General features: G+C 41.3%; 3 protein-coding genes across 3 annotated transcripts; all 3 read left to right on the plus strand.

The window, feature by feature from the left end:
* The first annotated feature begins 1,171 nt into the window (after positions 1-1,171).
* On the plus strand, positions 1,172-5,708 carry LOC118123939. The gene is made up of 6 exons (XM_047344349.1): positions 1,172-1,354; positions 2,549-2,653; positions 3,112-3,151; positions 3,441-3,556; positions 4,367-4,726; positions 5,224-5,708. Exons 2-6 carry the CDS (start codon positions 2,612-2,614, stop codon positions 5,500-5,502), a joined length of 837 nt encoding a protein of 278 aa, XP_047200305.1. The 5' UTR covers positions 1,172-1,354; positions 2,549-2,611; the 3' UTR covers positions 5,503-5,708.
* Positions 5,709-7,158: 1,450 nt separating this feature from the next.
* On the plus strand, positions 7,159-11,920 carry LOC118100990 (uncharacterized protein DDB_G0271670; the record flags this gene model as incomplete). The annotated part of the gene is made up of 7 exons (XM_035146568.2): positions 7,159-7,409; positions 8,678-9,012; positions 9,184-9,294; positions 9,587-9,709; positions 10,791-11,127; positions 11,257-11,316; positions 11,439-11,920. Coding segments are annotated over exons 2-7 (1,446 nt in total), but the record flags the coding sequence as incomplete, so codon positions are not given.
* A 2-nt stretch (positions 11,921-11,922) lies between these two features.
* LOC124854563 lies at positions 11,923-14,692 on the plus strand (the record flags this gene model as incomplete). The annotated part of the gene is made up of 2 exons (XM_047342347.1): positions 11,923-12,309; positions 12,496-14,692. Coding segments are annotated over 2 exons (1,968 nt in total), but the record flags the coding sequence as incomplete, so codon positions are not given.
* Between the last annotated feature and the right edge of the window lie 517 nt (positions 14,693-15,209).

Below are 15,209 nucleotides of genomic sequence, written 5' to 3' on the forward strand. Positions count from 1 at the left end.
AGTGTGTGGGTCGAGCTACGTATACAAGTGGAGACTAATACACGTTAAAAGACCAAATATTCTGCGTTCCTTCAGTTATTTTGTCCATTCTTGTTTCAATAACTCTGCTACTGATTTAATTATGAAAAAAAATATTAAGAAGTTTTCAAATTTGTAACCAGTGCTTGAATGTAACAAAGTACATTTACTTCATTACTACTGGAGTACATTTTCATGTATCTGTACTTAAAGTTAATTTACTTTCAGGCTTTCACTTTTACTCCACTACAACTATCAGCAAATGTCTGTACTTTTACTCCACTACATTTTTACAATGCATTGCATAACATGTTCACATTGTTGTTTTTATATTTAGTAATATATATATATATATATATATATATATATATGTATATATTTAGGCCATGGGGCTTTTTATTTTAAGAAATCAATAATGAGAGAGGAACTGATCCACTGGTCCAATTAGAGCATAGGTGATGTCAGACCCTGTGATAATCAAGTGTTTTCAGTGGCATCATGTGCAGCATTTATTCATTAATTTATTTATATGACAGTCTGTACTATTTATTTAACATAATATACAGTAAGCCCGGTTAATGATGTAGTGGACTGCTGCATTAGGGAATAGGCTTCACTGAGCAAGTACTTTTTTTTAAATACAATTTTGAAGCATATTTAAAAGCAAGTACTTACTTTTACTCAAGTACAATGTTTTACTTGAGTAAAGTTTGTTCTATTTCTTTCTTCTAAAGTAGAACGTTTGAGTACTTTCTCCACCGCTGTTTGAAACTATAAACTTTTATAAACTATTACTATGTCAAATCTATTTAGAAATGGCAGCATACATCACAAATGTAGATGTAGAAGTAGTATGTCCATGAGGTCAGTTTAAAGTGAATCATAGAATAGAATCTAGAGATTTTATTTTTACTTTTACACTCGGTCCATCCTGACGTCATGACGAATTCACGCTGGGAACTATCAGAGGACTGCGCTGATTGGTCAAATTATATCACTTGTCTGTTTTTATCATTATTATTACTGACTACTTTACAGAATATACAATAGCAGTATATATACACAACACCTGCCTGTGCCAAGAAATACAAGTAAATAAAATAAATGCATAAATAAAACTTTGAGGATCGTCAGTCCACGTGGAGGGTTCTCTTTCACGCGGGACGTAAACGAACAATTTGACGTGAACTAGCATCATGGCGGAAGAGGAGCGTGTCGGTGGTTCGCTTTCACACCGTCAGAGATTTGTTTTAAGAAGTTTTCTGTAAACTTTGATCGGAATCAAACTTTAAATGTATCCGATCCGATCACCAACAGGAAGCAGTGTTTGACTCAGGTGTGTACAAACACTCAGAAACACGTGTCACTGACGCTCTGTGGAGAAATACACGACACAAACGCAACACGATGGAAAGTTGTGCTCGAGTCTGTCCCAGTCCGTTCTACTGAGGATGCGTTCAAAGCTGTCGACAATGTGGGATTTTTGACCACTTTACCCCTGATGCTCTTCAATGTTTCCAGTTTCCAGATTCGTCCATTAAAACTATCATGACATGTAAATATTCTGTGTTGACATGGCGATAATATATATTCAATACATGTCTAATATCTTTGCAAGACCTTTCTCTTGTGTTGTGCTTTCACATGGCTAAATACAGGCAATGTCAAAGGAAATACATGCATAAGGAATATTATTTATCTTATAAGGGGTCCTGTGCTGAGAAAAAAATGGAGAACCTGTACTTTAGATTATCGGCTGCTGTCTTAAGTGCAATATTACATTTTAAATGGTGTAAATAGATTATGTCTCATTCTCTTTCTCTTGTACTTGCCCTGCAACTCTTCCCCTCGGATTGAAAACCTTTGAAATAACCTTTTCTCTGGTTGAAATCGCCTCAAGTTCACAAAAAGAAGACCAACTAAAAAACAATAAAACAACCCACCCAAAGACATTGTTAAATAAAAAAACTTGGCTGGTTTGCATGTTCATCCACTCTGGAACACGGCTCCTACAGCTGTCTATTTCTCTGCACCTTGTTTGGTCCAACAGTCTAAAAACTCAAAAATAGGCTTTTAAATGTACTCTCTTGCATGACAGGGCATTAAATCCTCATATTGAGGTCAAAGCTTGCACAAACTAGAATGGCACTCAGTAGGGGTTCCTGGGCCAATTCCTGGATGGACCCCCTGATCCAGATCTGCACCAACATTGAATGAGCTCCTCCCTGATCCGCACCTCATCCCTCCACCAGGTTACATGGTCGTCTGTCCAGTAGTTTCTGTGTCAACCTGCTGACTAACAGACAAACAAACGCAGGCGAAAGCATCACTTCCTTGGCAAAGTTAAGAAGTGTATGGCGATGAAGTGGGTCATTCATCAACAGAATAGTTGACGCGTCTTTTTCTGTTAGTTTACTAATCAAGGGATCATTGCAGCTCTACTTAATCTCAACTGGAGCTCATTCTCTCCAGCCATGTTGCACCCAGTGATGCTGCTGTCCCACTCTGCCTCTCATTGCTGACTGTATAGATGGATGGTGAAGCAGGCCTGAGCAGTTAAGAAGAAAAGAAAAAGCTGCACAAATAGGTTTTGATGGAGGAACCAAAGCCAGATGTTGAGGAACATGACATCAAGGTGAATTTCTCCTTCAGCTGCAGCTGGATTCTGAACACTGAGCTGTGACGAGACAAATCGTGATACACATACAAGTTCTAAACCTGACTCATGCACTGTCATCTGTATTGTAGTCTCATGTTCTGCTGCTATGACAACAGACCTTTGCAGGCATGACTGCAGACATGTAAACTCTGAACTGTGCTGCTTTATTGCAGCCCTTAGTAAGTATATGGCTGTGTGTTCATTACGATACAGTTTAGAACATGTTGTGCTATCTCTGCTGATGTAATGGTGTGAATATCTTCAGTTAACTGATACATGCAAATGAAAGTGCAGGGTTACGTTAATCCCTCTCTGTATTTATTAAATAATAAAGACTAACTTTATCATAGTACTATTGCTGATAGGTACATATTAGTGTATTTACTTTCCTGCATTAACCTTAAATATGATGGGTTATTGTTCAACTCTTTCAGGAACCAAAAGGCTCCGTCAGCAAGATGACACAACAGTCTGGTAAGAGGATGTGTGAAGAGTAAAGGTCTGTGTGGTTATTTAGTAACTTTTATTAAAACAGCTCAGAGCAATCATGTGACTACAATCTGCAGAGAGGGAACATTTCATTAGATAAGAGTGAGTGTATAATGGGGAAATCGTACGAATACATGGCACATTGCAGAGAAATCGTTTTATCACAATATATGTAATTGTATAAGTGATCTGTAACATATGAATTATATCTTTCAAAAATTACAATATTGGTTTAGGACACATTTCTGTTTTCTCACCACAATCTCCTCTGCAGGTGTTAGTGGAACTGAGCCTGATCCTTATGGAGCGGACTTCCTGTCTGCCGTTCCAGTCTGTGAGCCCCATGACAGATGGAGGGAGAGGGGAGGAGGAGGAGGAAGAGGAGGAGAGGTGAGAGAATGTAAAAGATGAAGCCTGACAAACTTTGGACTGAAACTGATGTTTGTTAAAACGTTATCCAAAGTCATTGATCTTTCAGCCTTTCATGAGATTATTATAGAATTCAACAACTGCTGAATGTCAAGGGCCGATGCTAATATTGATATGAGGGAGTAAAACAAATTCTGATACAGATATTTTGACCCATAAATATATTAAAAAACATTTGGCAATGATTTCTAAGATGTTGTTATCCACCCCTTAGGAGTAAGCACTGTAATTGAGTCTTGATATTTTACAATTTAACTATAAACTTTATTATAAATAACTAGATATGAAGAAAACGTATGTAGTCCCTGAAAATAATGTACAAAATAAAATGGAAACATAAATGCACATCTTCTCTGCATTGATTAATCTGTAAAATAAACGTTTTCATATTTGCAAATATAACTGCTGATATGTGTGTGAAACTCATATTGGCAGATTTTTAGAGCGTAACTGATAAATAGTAATACACAGAGTTTAAAAAATCTAATATGTAGTCATCTCAATGTATGGCAGTACACTCTGCTTGTATTGGTAATTCTGGCACACTAATATTCCTTCATCTGTCATACTTAATATCTTAAATACCTTTGATTATGTTCTTAAAGACTCTCATAATAAACCTGCAGAAACCCTGTATATAAACTCCCACAGGATATCCAGGACGACGTGTTGCATTCATGTTGCACAGCAGGGGGCAGCATTGTTCAGGAGTCCAAATTTGCTTACTACTTTCACTTCCACTCACCATTTTTCTTCTGTTGTCTCTCTCAGGCAAGTCCAAGCTCCCTGCTCGAGTACAGCGTCTATCTATGTGACCAGCACCGCACCCTCACCCCCCCTGTCACCCCACCAACCCAGAGGCCTTGTCCATTCACACCTCCTCTTAGTTCAGTGACAAACGTGGCTGCTGCAGTTAACGCTGCAGAAGATCCAGCTGTTCCTGGCCCCATGACTGGCACCTGCAGTCCCATTTGCTCCATGTGCAGTCCCACTGCTTCAGGCTGGGAGTCTCTCAGATCCACATCCAGGATTCCCAGCTGCTCTGATGGAGATCCTGTCAGTGCTGCTGCTCACCTTCACCTCCTGGGGGAGTCCTTGTCCCTGATTGGACACCATCTTCAGGAAACAGATGTAAGGCAAACATTTTCTGTCAACATGGGTTTTGAATACAGCTCAGTGGTGCTTTGTTTGATAGTGACATAAACATCATTAATGGGCTGTACATTCATAATGGGATAACCATACTGAATCTGTTAAATCATGATGAAAGTGTTCGTGGAACCCAGCTCATACAGTTGGAGTGAGATAGGCCTGAAACAAGTATATTGTTTACATTTCTATGTATAGCTATATGGATGTATATGCATATTAAATATATATATGGATCTGCTTGTATTAAAGCAGTCTCTGGCATCGTCGTGGAAAGACAATTTAAGTTTGTAACAGATTCGAGTCCTAAACTTTGAAACACATATTCTGTGTTAATATGTGTTTTCTAAATTCCCTCTGTCCAAATTGTAACTTTTACAGGATTTTACAGGCGGTTGCACTTGTCATTTGGCTCCTGGAGAACATGCAGCACATTCACTGACTGAAGGAACCTTTGTCGTCTTTATGTGTCTCTGTAGAAAATGTTGAACGTGTCCAGCAGCTTGTCTCTGCTCCTCGACTCTCTGCTTTGTGCCCTGGCCCCAATAATCTGCCTCACCGCACAGATACCAGAGCTCAGGAGCTGCACACAACACACACTGGTGAGAGACGCACACGGACACCACACGCTGTCCACACGTGACACTACTGTTCTGTCAGTATTTCATGACATAAGGAGGAAACACTTAGGTTTCATCATGTCTCTTTTTAAGGCCTCCACTCTGGAAAACATTGCCTATATGATGCCTGGGCTGTGAGTGATGATGGAGACCACAAGGGCACATGTGCTCTAATAGGTTGAAAGACACTTCAGTTTAGTTTACATAGAAAAAGTAAGAATCAAATCTATTTCATTATAAAATAATATTGGTTTGCACTTTATATTTGTGTTAATTGTACACTTGAACACATTAGTTTATGTTTATGTATTGGTTGTTTAATTAAAAGACATATTTGAACACTTCTTTACTGTTCTTCATTTGAATATTGACACAGACTTCCAGTGTGAAAATCTGGCATCGCAAACTTTTGGTGTCTTAGGTTTATACTTGAATATATTGTTGTTACAATTTCCACAATATACTGTAATTAATTTGCATTAGCACAGGTATGGAATGCTACTATATCTTCTCAGAGTCCTGGCTGATGATAATGTTCATTTTATTGCACATTAACGAAATAGTCGAGGTACAGAAGCAACTTAATGAATTAAGTTCTCATCTAAATGTGTTATTGTAGTGAACCATGTGTGATTGTAAATGTTAAAACAGTGAAATGTTTACTTATACCTTTGTGCATTTAAATAATCATGTATACCAGTGAATCATTTTCTATATGGAAGCACAAAGCTCACACAAGCTCAAACTGACCAAACACCTCAGCTGTAATATATGCTGAGAGATGCAGGTCATTTCCATTGAGTTTCTATATATAACTTGTGCTTCTTCCTGTAAAACATTAATGTGATTAATTTCAAACAACTGAACAGATGCTATGAAACTTAGTTGGGGATGAAGTCTGGGTTAAAGAAGAACCCATTCAATGTTGGTGCAGATCTGGATCAGGGGGCGTGTCCATGATTTTTCTTTTCTGCTTCCTTTAACATTGCGAAATTCTGCATTTTGATCTGGTGAATTCAAATGTGGTTTCATAAGGGGATGGTTGGGCCTTGGCAGAGGTTAGAGTGACATTCTACTCACTTATGAATCATCAATAATTTCAACACCTCTTCAAAAAAAGTTGGATAATCATCAATCCAACCCGAGATTCAGTTTGAGGCTCCGATGGTTTTATACACAGACGTATTGATAGGTTCCATCAAACACTGACTCACAGCACAAGCAGGGAGAAACTTGTTCTATTTACACTGTGAACCTGTCACGTCGTTCTGGGACCTGCCCTCCGACCTGCTCTGAGGTGATGACTGCAACAGATACTGGTGGAAAGTCAATAAATCATTTTACTCAGGTACTGGACTTAAGAACAGTTTTGAGATATGTGTACTTGTACATTATAATGATAATAATCATCATCAGAGAAGAAGAAGAAGTGAAATAAAAGAAAGGGAAACTAAATAGACAATATAAAATAATAAAATATAATCAGGGTTATTATTTTCACTTTATGCTACTAAATACTTTCACTTTATGAAATAAAGTATTTATTCTTACTATAGAACTTTATTTTACAGCATGAGTTACTACTTCTCTAATGACAACTTCAAGCAACATCATAATATTTACAGGCGTATTTTACCAGTTATTCCCTTTGACGACTGTAGACCAGGAAGGCCGGCTCATCCTCACAGATTTGCATGAGCTCTGACACTTCACGGGTGTGGCAGATCCAAACTAACCTAGAAAGATTTACATCCGCCTTGGGATACACCTCCTGCGCCCCATCCTGGAATGCTTAGCAGCCAGGAAACAAAAGAAACTTGTGCACCACAAAAAAAAAAAAGACATGTGTGCATGTGTTCAGAAATGGGAGTGGTTGTGGGTCTGGTAGTTTTCCTGAGATCGCGAGCCTCACCTGCACTGACAGCTTTTTGGGCAGTCGACATGTACTGAGGTTGAGTGGATGAGTAATTCAGTGACAGCTGAAGAGACGGAGCAGTGAGAGAAGACGATACATGAACACAGCAGCAGGGACATCACACAGCGGAGTGAGTATATGTTTCCTATGGTTTTAATAATGAATGTATAGATACCAGTGAGTGAGTTGTCAGTGTCATTTAAACTACAACACCAATACAGTTTACTTTCATTATTAGTTTAATGCTAAGTTAGATTTTTATCTCTGTGTTAAATACAGTCTTTGTTAAATAAGTCACTGTCTTGTATCATAGGGAACTTGCAATGGATCATATTTCTGTGTGCACTTGTACGTGGATGTGGTTTGTACATGCCTGCATGTAATTGGGATTGTTAAAGTCCTGGTAGAATGTTGTCGGACAGGGCGGGCAGGGTGTGGCTGGGATGCAGTGAGCAACCTAAGAAAAAGGTTCCAGTGAAATGAAAGCTCACCAGAGCGAGAGCACGGCCTTTAGTGAATTACCTTTAGATCTGGTTCACTCAGGCACAACAGGTGAGAGGAGGAAGTGAACAAGTAGAAATATGAGGAAGGGAATGCAAGAAGTGGACAAATCTTTGACTGTGGGACATTTAGAAAGAGATCAGAGAAGGAAAAACAATCTGAGTTAAAACAGGCATCAGGCTTCACAATGTTCATGTTTATTTAAAGATCACTCATCCTGTCTATAAATACCGGATTAGATTATAATAATAAAACGCTTTATTTATATAGCACCTTTCAAAACATAGTTACCAATCATTAACATCTGAGCACCTGAAACTCAAAGTGGCCGTGTTACAGGGGGTGCTATCGAGCCAATTGGCTATGCCCAAGCAACATAAACATTGCGACTTTCACATTGCCTGAAGCCACATTAAGTGAGTTTTCCAGCATCCTAAGGCCCTCACAAATATGTTCTTGCAGCATAATAATAATAATCATAATAATAATAATCCCCATCATCATAATCATCATTAAAAAAAACAATAGGTCTTTTGCACCTTCAGTGCTCTGGCCCTATAGACTTGTGCGTGTTTGAGGTACTGCTATTAGTGCCTCTATATATAAAAATAGTTCAAATGAGCACACAAATATAATAAAATCAAGAAGTATAAATACTTTCTGAGGTACTTCTACCAGTATAGATCAAGTAATTGAAATAAAATAATCAAACAACTCAGATGAAATCAGCTTAGGCTTTTGGGGCATTTTTTAAGAAGGAACTTAAAATGCCAGCCTTATATCTCCAGGCAGGTCGTGTCTTAAAACAATGAAAAGACGTTTCATGAGCTTCATCAGTTTTACCAGAGATGTATGAAGTGCATCATTATCAACATTTCATCTTTTCCTTCTTTCCAGCCATGAGTGATCACCTCAGAAGTAGCTACTCTGGGTCCTCAGCCCCGGAGCTGAGGCTCATTCTTCTGGGGAACCTTGGATGTGGAAAGACGTCTTCAGCCGACACCATCCTGGGCCAACTGTCGCCCGTCTCTCCCTCTGCCTCCAGGAGCTGCCAGCTGCGACAGGGCTTCACCGAGGGCAGGAGCGTGACCCTGGTGGAGGCGCCGAGATGGTACTGGAACGGCGACAAGATGGAGGACAGCGTCAGGAAGGAGACGGAGCGAGTGCTGACACTGGCAGCACCGGGTCCACACGCCATTTTGCTGCTGGTGCCAGTGGGCCAGTTCACAGAGGTTGGTTTACTGCTTCAGTTGTGCTTGAGCTTTTTGGAAAATAACTGTTTGGAGTAATCGTTTCAAATGTCAGATTCAGTCAAACTACAATGAACAAAATGAAGCCAGTATGAAATGTAAATCATTTTATTTCAGTGGATTTAGCAATATGTTTTTCTTTGGTGTTCCCAGATGGAGGGTCGAGTACCTGTAGAGTTGGAGCAGGTGTTTGGGGAGGAGTCACTGGATCACACCCTGGTCATGCTGACGTGTGGGGACTATTTGATGGGAAGAACAGTGGAGGTATAGACATGTACACCTGTCCCCTTTCAATTCATCTTTATTTTAGTTTATTTTATTTAGCACTGTGTCAAATCTGTACATAAATTAACATTTGGCTAAATCTTACTGATCAGTGTATTATAAAAACAATACACTGTTAGCCCCGATCTTGTCCGTGTGTTATCTCAACTGATTTGAACCAGTGCACCTTCTCCTTCAGACATCCTTGCACTATTTTCTGTTCGATTTGGACAGACCAGCTGACATCATTGCCTCAGGTCCAAATTCACACAGAGCAAATTGTTTTCCACAGGAATACCTGCAGAAAGAAAATCCAGGCCTGCGGCAGATAATTGAGCGCTGCGGGGGGCGGTGCCATGTCATCAATAATCGTCAGCGACAGGATAGGGAGCAGATACGCGAGCTGCTGGAGAAGGTGAGACGGAGCGATGAACAGAGAATGCAATTCAGAATTAAATCATTTCACAGTTTTATCTTTTATTTTGTGTGTACTTGGAAGCACTTCAGTTTTATTGAAAACTGAGTTCTTTGTTACCGCCGCCAAAGAGGTTGTGTTTTCACCCCTGTGAGTTTGTTGGTTTGTTGTAATAATAGCTTGCGTTTATATAGCGCCTTTCAAGAGACCCAAGGACGCTTAAAGCAAGATTACACAAAAACTACTGGATGTATTTCCACCAACCTTGATGGAAGGATGTGGTTCAGGGAAGAACCCATTCAATTTTGGTGCTGATCCAGGAGTTTTCTTACACTTTCTCTAACATTGCAAGAAGTTAAAGGTTCAGCGTGTTAGATTTAGGTGAAAGGGATCCATTGAAAGAAATTGAATATAAAATAATCACTTAAATTTGACAAATTGTTGTTTTCTTTACCCTAGAATGAGCCCTTTATATTTACATACTTTATATTTACATCAAAAGTGGGTCCTCTCTACGGAGGCCGCCATGTTTTTTTACAGTAGTCAAAACTGGATAAACTAAACACCTTTAGAGTTTTTATGACAACTGAAGGTTACCACAGGTTCTCTTTCCTGTTTGGAAGGGGAGGGTGAGGTGAGGGGTATTCAGCTGCAACATGCAACTTCACCACTAGATGTCACTAAGTTCTACACACTGAACCTTTAGAGACATTCTTGACAAAAGAATAAGGTATTATTTTTGAGTGTGTGTAATTAGGTGCAGATCCAAATAACATCTGGATGTAATGAATTTAAACGTGGTTTCAAAAGGGAAATGTTGTGCCTTGGTGGAGGAAAGAATTCAACTGAGTGACACTGTACTTTGAATTATTCTGTCTGAGCACGCTGTAGTTCCCAGCAACGCCCTGTTTTCCACTCAATCACACCCAGCTGTGGTCAGGACCGGTTTGGGGATTAATGATGAATCATTATCGCTAACTTTCACTGACCTGGAAATTCATCCTACACTGCAAGTTATTATAAAATGTGACATAATTATATACGTGTAAATGTGAGTTATTGTTTGTTATTTATATAACAGGTGGAGAATATGGTGCAGGCAAAGGGGGTGTACCACAAGAAAACTGTGCAGGAGCGAGATCTGGAGAGACGAGTGAACGAGAGACGACAGGAACTTATGGAGAGTTACAGAGCTAAAAAGGAAGAGAGAATAGAAAGTAGAGGAGAGGAGGGCGGTACCACCTTGGAGACGTGGAGGAGTCAAGAGAGGGACGAGACGGAGAGAAGAGCAGGTGGAAGTCAAACGTCCAATGGGCTTCATTCAACTCCAGCGCCAGAGCGAGAGTCGTATTCATCATATTCACAGATGCAGGATGACAGGCAGGTGAAGAGGACGCCCAGCTTCAGACTAAACCCAGGTAAACCCCCATAGAGCCCAGTTTGCATTCACTTTTGTTCTATATCACAATATCTTATATTTTTTTTTAAAAGAGGAAAACATGAGCAGAAATCCTGTAGGACTTTTATTTATTGTTTTGCTTTTGTAGATGGAGCTGTACTCTCTCAAATGTCTGAAGTTGCATCATCTCCGAAACTGATTACAACGTGTAAGTCACAGGACTTCGTTGGCTTTTATTATATCATTTAACAGCTAACTTATATATTGATTCACGTTTAATTATAATTGACTTTTTTTATTTCTTTACTAAACTCTGGATTTCACTTTCAGTTCATCACAGAATCAACAGCTTTGAAGAGAGATTCCCTGAGGCGTCTCCTACTTCCTCTCCCTATTCACCCGTCTTCTCCTCCTCCCCTTCCTCGCCATCCTTTGCTGCCTCCTCTTCCACATTCCCCTCATCCTCCTCCCCCTCCTCATCTACCTTTGCCTCCGCCTCTCCCACGTCATCCTCTTCATTCCCTTCATCCTCCTCATCCTCCACAGTCCCCTCATCCTCTACATCTTCCACAGTCCCCTCATCCTCCATATCTTCCACATTCCCCTCATCCTCCTCATCCTCCTCATTCCCCTCATCCTCCTCATCCTCCACATTCCCCTCATCCTCCACATCTTCCACATTCCCCTCATCTTATTCAACCTCCCCATCAACGTTTGCTTCCGCCTCTCACACATCATCCTCTTCATTCCCCTCATCCTCCTCATCCTCCACAGTCCCCTCATCCTCCACATCTTCCACATTCCCTCATCCTCCTCATCCTCCACATTCCCCTCATCCTCCACATCTTCCACAGTCCCCTCATCCTCCATATCTTCCACATTCCCCTCATCCTCCTCATCCTCTTCATTCCCCTCATCCTCCTCATCCTCCACAGTCCCCTCATCCTCCACTTCTTCCACATTGCCCTCATCTTATTCAACCACCTCATCAACTTTTGCCTCCGCCTCTTCCACCTCGTACCCCTCATCCTCCTCATCCTCTCCGGAGCTGCGTCTGGTGCTTCTCGGGCGCTCCGGAGCAGGGAAGAGTGCAGCTGGCAACAGCATCCTCAGGGGAGAAGAGTTCAAGTCGGACCCGGACAGCCTCACGTCTATCACTCAGCAGTGTGAGAAAAAGAAGGCGCTGGTTGAAGGACGAAGGGTTAGTGATTGTTATTGTTGTTTGGCTCACGCTCATTTTCAATTTCCTTTCTCTTATCCCACCAAGGGCCAAAATCCCAAATTACTTCTATGTGACACAATCTTTTTGTCATAGAACAGTCGAGGTCTCCCATGATCTGCCTGTGTTTTTATATTGCTGTATGTGTTTCCTCTCTATCACCTGCAGGTGGCAGTGGTGGATACCCCAGACTGGTTCACTTCAGAGCGAACTCCTGATGAGGTGCGAGCTCAGATCTCCTCCTGTGTTGCTTTGTCCAGTCCCGGCCCCCACGCCTTCCTCCTGTGCGTCCCATTGGACCAGCCCGCAAAGACCGAGCTCCAGGCCCTCAAAGCCCTCGAAGTTGTTTTCGGCCCGGATGCGATCCAGAAACACACTCTGGTCCTTTTCACTTACGCAGATCGACTGAGGGAGAGTGGGAAGGCAGGAAACAACAGCATAGAGGAATATATTGCCAGTCAGCGGGGGGATTTGTTAAACCTTGTGGAGAAATGCCGTGACAGGTTTCATGTTCTGGAGAGCGGAGGGGGTCAGGGGGAGAAGAGGAACGTGGCGGAGCTGCTAGAGAAGGTGGAGCAGACGGTGAGGGAGGCCGGAGGACAGTGTTACTCTTGTCCTGCTTTTCAGGAGGCTGAGAACCGAGTGAGACAGAGACAGGTAGAGATAGCGAGAGAGAAAAGAGGCAAAAAGCTGGAGCAGGAAAAATCAAGCGAGGTTGCACAGCTTAACTCTGAGAGGCGGTTAGTCTATCCCTACATGCAGTCTGTGGCCGAGGCAGAAGAGGAAGTGAGAGAAGATGAGATTGAGAAAACACGGCATGAGGCAGAGATGAGTGTAAGCACCATGGACATCGAGAGCATTCCTCCTATTACGCTTTCAGGCTTGTCGCCTTCACTCCTTCGTTCCATTATGGAGAAAATGGAGTCTAGTGCAAAAATGTTACCCAAGCTGCTGTCAGACGGCTCCATGTGGGCTGGTGAGGGAGCTAAGAAGGTGAAAAGTAGCCCAGTGTGGGGGACGGTTGGCAGCAGAGCACAAAACGTCCAGAAGATGATGGTTGATAGTTCAGTTTGGGGAAAGGTGGGAGCTGGCGCCAAACATGCATCCAAACTAGTAGGAGATAGAGTTCCCAAGGTGGTGGTGGATAGTTCTGCGTGGGTGGGATCTGGAGCAAAAGCAGCAGCAGCAAGTCCCATGTGGGGGAAAGTTGGTTCCGGGGCCAAACTAGTGGCGGACAGATCCATGCTTGTAGGGGCCGGGATCGGAACTGGGGCCAAGAATATGGCACAGAGTCCTATGTGGGGAAAAGTAGGATCTGGGGCCAAGAGCGGAGCTAAACTGATAGCTGATAGTTCTTTACGAGTCGGTGCTGGAATCGGTGCCGGTGCAAAGAAGGTGGCGCAGAGTCCGGCGTGGAAGAAAGTGGGCTCGGGGGCCAAAGCAGGGGCCAAAATGGTGGCTGATAGCCCAATGTGGGAGAAAGCCGTGACCACTGTTAAACAGGTGCCCAAGGTTGTTATTGCGGGCGCACTGCTGGGTCTCCTGCTGGGCTTGTTTTTGTGGGGTCTCCTCGGCGGAGCTGTCGGTGCAGCTGCTGGATCAGCGGTAACTGAAGTGGGCAGACGGAAGCTCAGCAAGAAAACCACGTTAGAAAAGACGAACGAAGCCGTAAAATCTGTGGAGAGAAAAGTGAACGACAGCGTGGAGTCACTGGCAAAACAAGGAGAGAAAGTTCTGAAAACTGAATGAACGACTGAAGGGAGTGTGTTTGTAAAGTGCTTAACATTAATTAAGACATTGATTTGTTTTGATTTAGTACCGTCACAATTTAACTCAAAATCAACTTCTTATTTATTCACCGAAATTTAAGATAAAGGGTTTATTTTAAAATAGAAGATATTTTATTAACAATCGACTTGATATTGTTTTCAACTTCTTTTATTCCTCTAGTTCAAGAAGGTGGGTGTTTGTGACTTTTAAGAAATGTTGAATATTACCCACAGTAATTGATAGATTGATATTTGTCATCCAAGCAACAAATATCTATGTATGAAAAGAATGTCTACATTCTACATAAGTATGTAGGTACGTGTTTTCTATACAGTCTGCAGTCAGCTTCTCCTAAGAAAAAAATGCAATTATTGTAAAATAATTATTATACTTTATAATTATACTTTACAGTATTATTTTGCCAAATTCTTGCCCATCACTAAATGTAAGCAGTAGATTCAAGGTGAATTTAAACTTGATTTCTATAAGTCTGTCAACACGTTATATTACACACTCTACACTGTACAGTACATCATTCACTGAGCACTTTCCCCTTATACTTTATTGTCCTGTACTTAATTAAAGAAAATTAATTGTTAAATTATTGCTTTTGTGTCTCTTTTGAATGATTTTGTTGCAAATTGGCAAAAGTAATGTTTTACAAATATTATTAATTATTAATATTGTGTATTTAAATATTTTTACTATTGATACTAAATTGACTTAACATTGGAAAAACCTGGCAGCTTACCAAACCTGTTTATTACAAAGCGGTGTCCTTACTTTTCACAAGCTAAAGCTGCACCTAGACCATCAGTACCACTCCTCACGTGCACGTTTCTGTACGTCATGGCTGAAATTGAGCTTGGTGCATATTTGTACACGTGGTTGTGATGTTGAGAGGGGCAGAGTGTTGGAGGGGAAAATGCGCGGAGGCGAGGTCATTATCTCTGAGTCCCAGCCTGACCTACTTCACCCTGTTTGACCTCCTGTATCAGGACAGAGAGGATATAACACTCCAGCACGCTCAACTGCTGTTAAGGTTAAAGTTTCATTTTGGCCAACTTATGCGTCACTGCAGTCTGACTGTTAAAAATTGCAGTTTAAAAAAA

The sequence above is a fragment of the Hippoglossus stenolepis genome, chromosome 2 (genome assembly GCF_022539355.2).
Source record: "Hippoglossus stenolepis isolate QCI-W04-F060 chromosome 2, HSTE1.2, whole genome shotgun sequence".
NCBI lineage: Eukaryota > Metazoa > Chordata > Actinopteri > Pleuronectiformes > Pleuronectidae > Hippoglossus > Hippoglossus stenolepis.

What these genes read in the sequence shown, in the direction of transcription:
- LOC118123939 (XM_047344349.1), top strand. Translation starts at nt 2,612, where the DNA reads ATGGAGGAACCAAAGCCAGATGTTGAGGAACATGACATCAAG. An exon ending in TTGAGGAACATGACATCAAG is followed by an intron (nt 2,654 to 3,111) that starts GTGAATTTCTCC and finishes CAACTCTTTCAG; the next exon opens with GAACCAAAAGGCTCCGTCAG. An exon ending in GAGGAGGAAGAGGAGGAGAG is followed by an intron (nt 3,557 to 4,366) that starts GTGAGAGAATGT and finishes TGTCTCTCTCAG; the next exon opens with GCAAGTCCAAGCTCCCTGCT.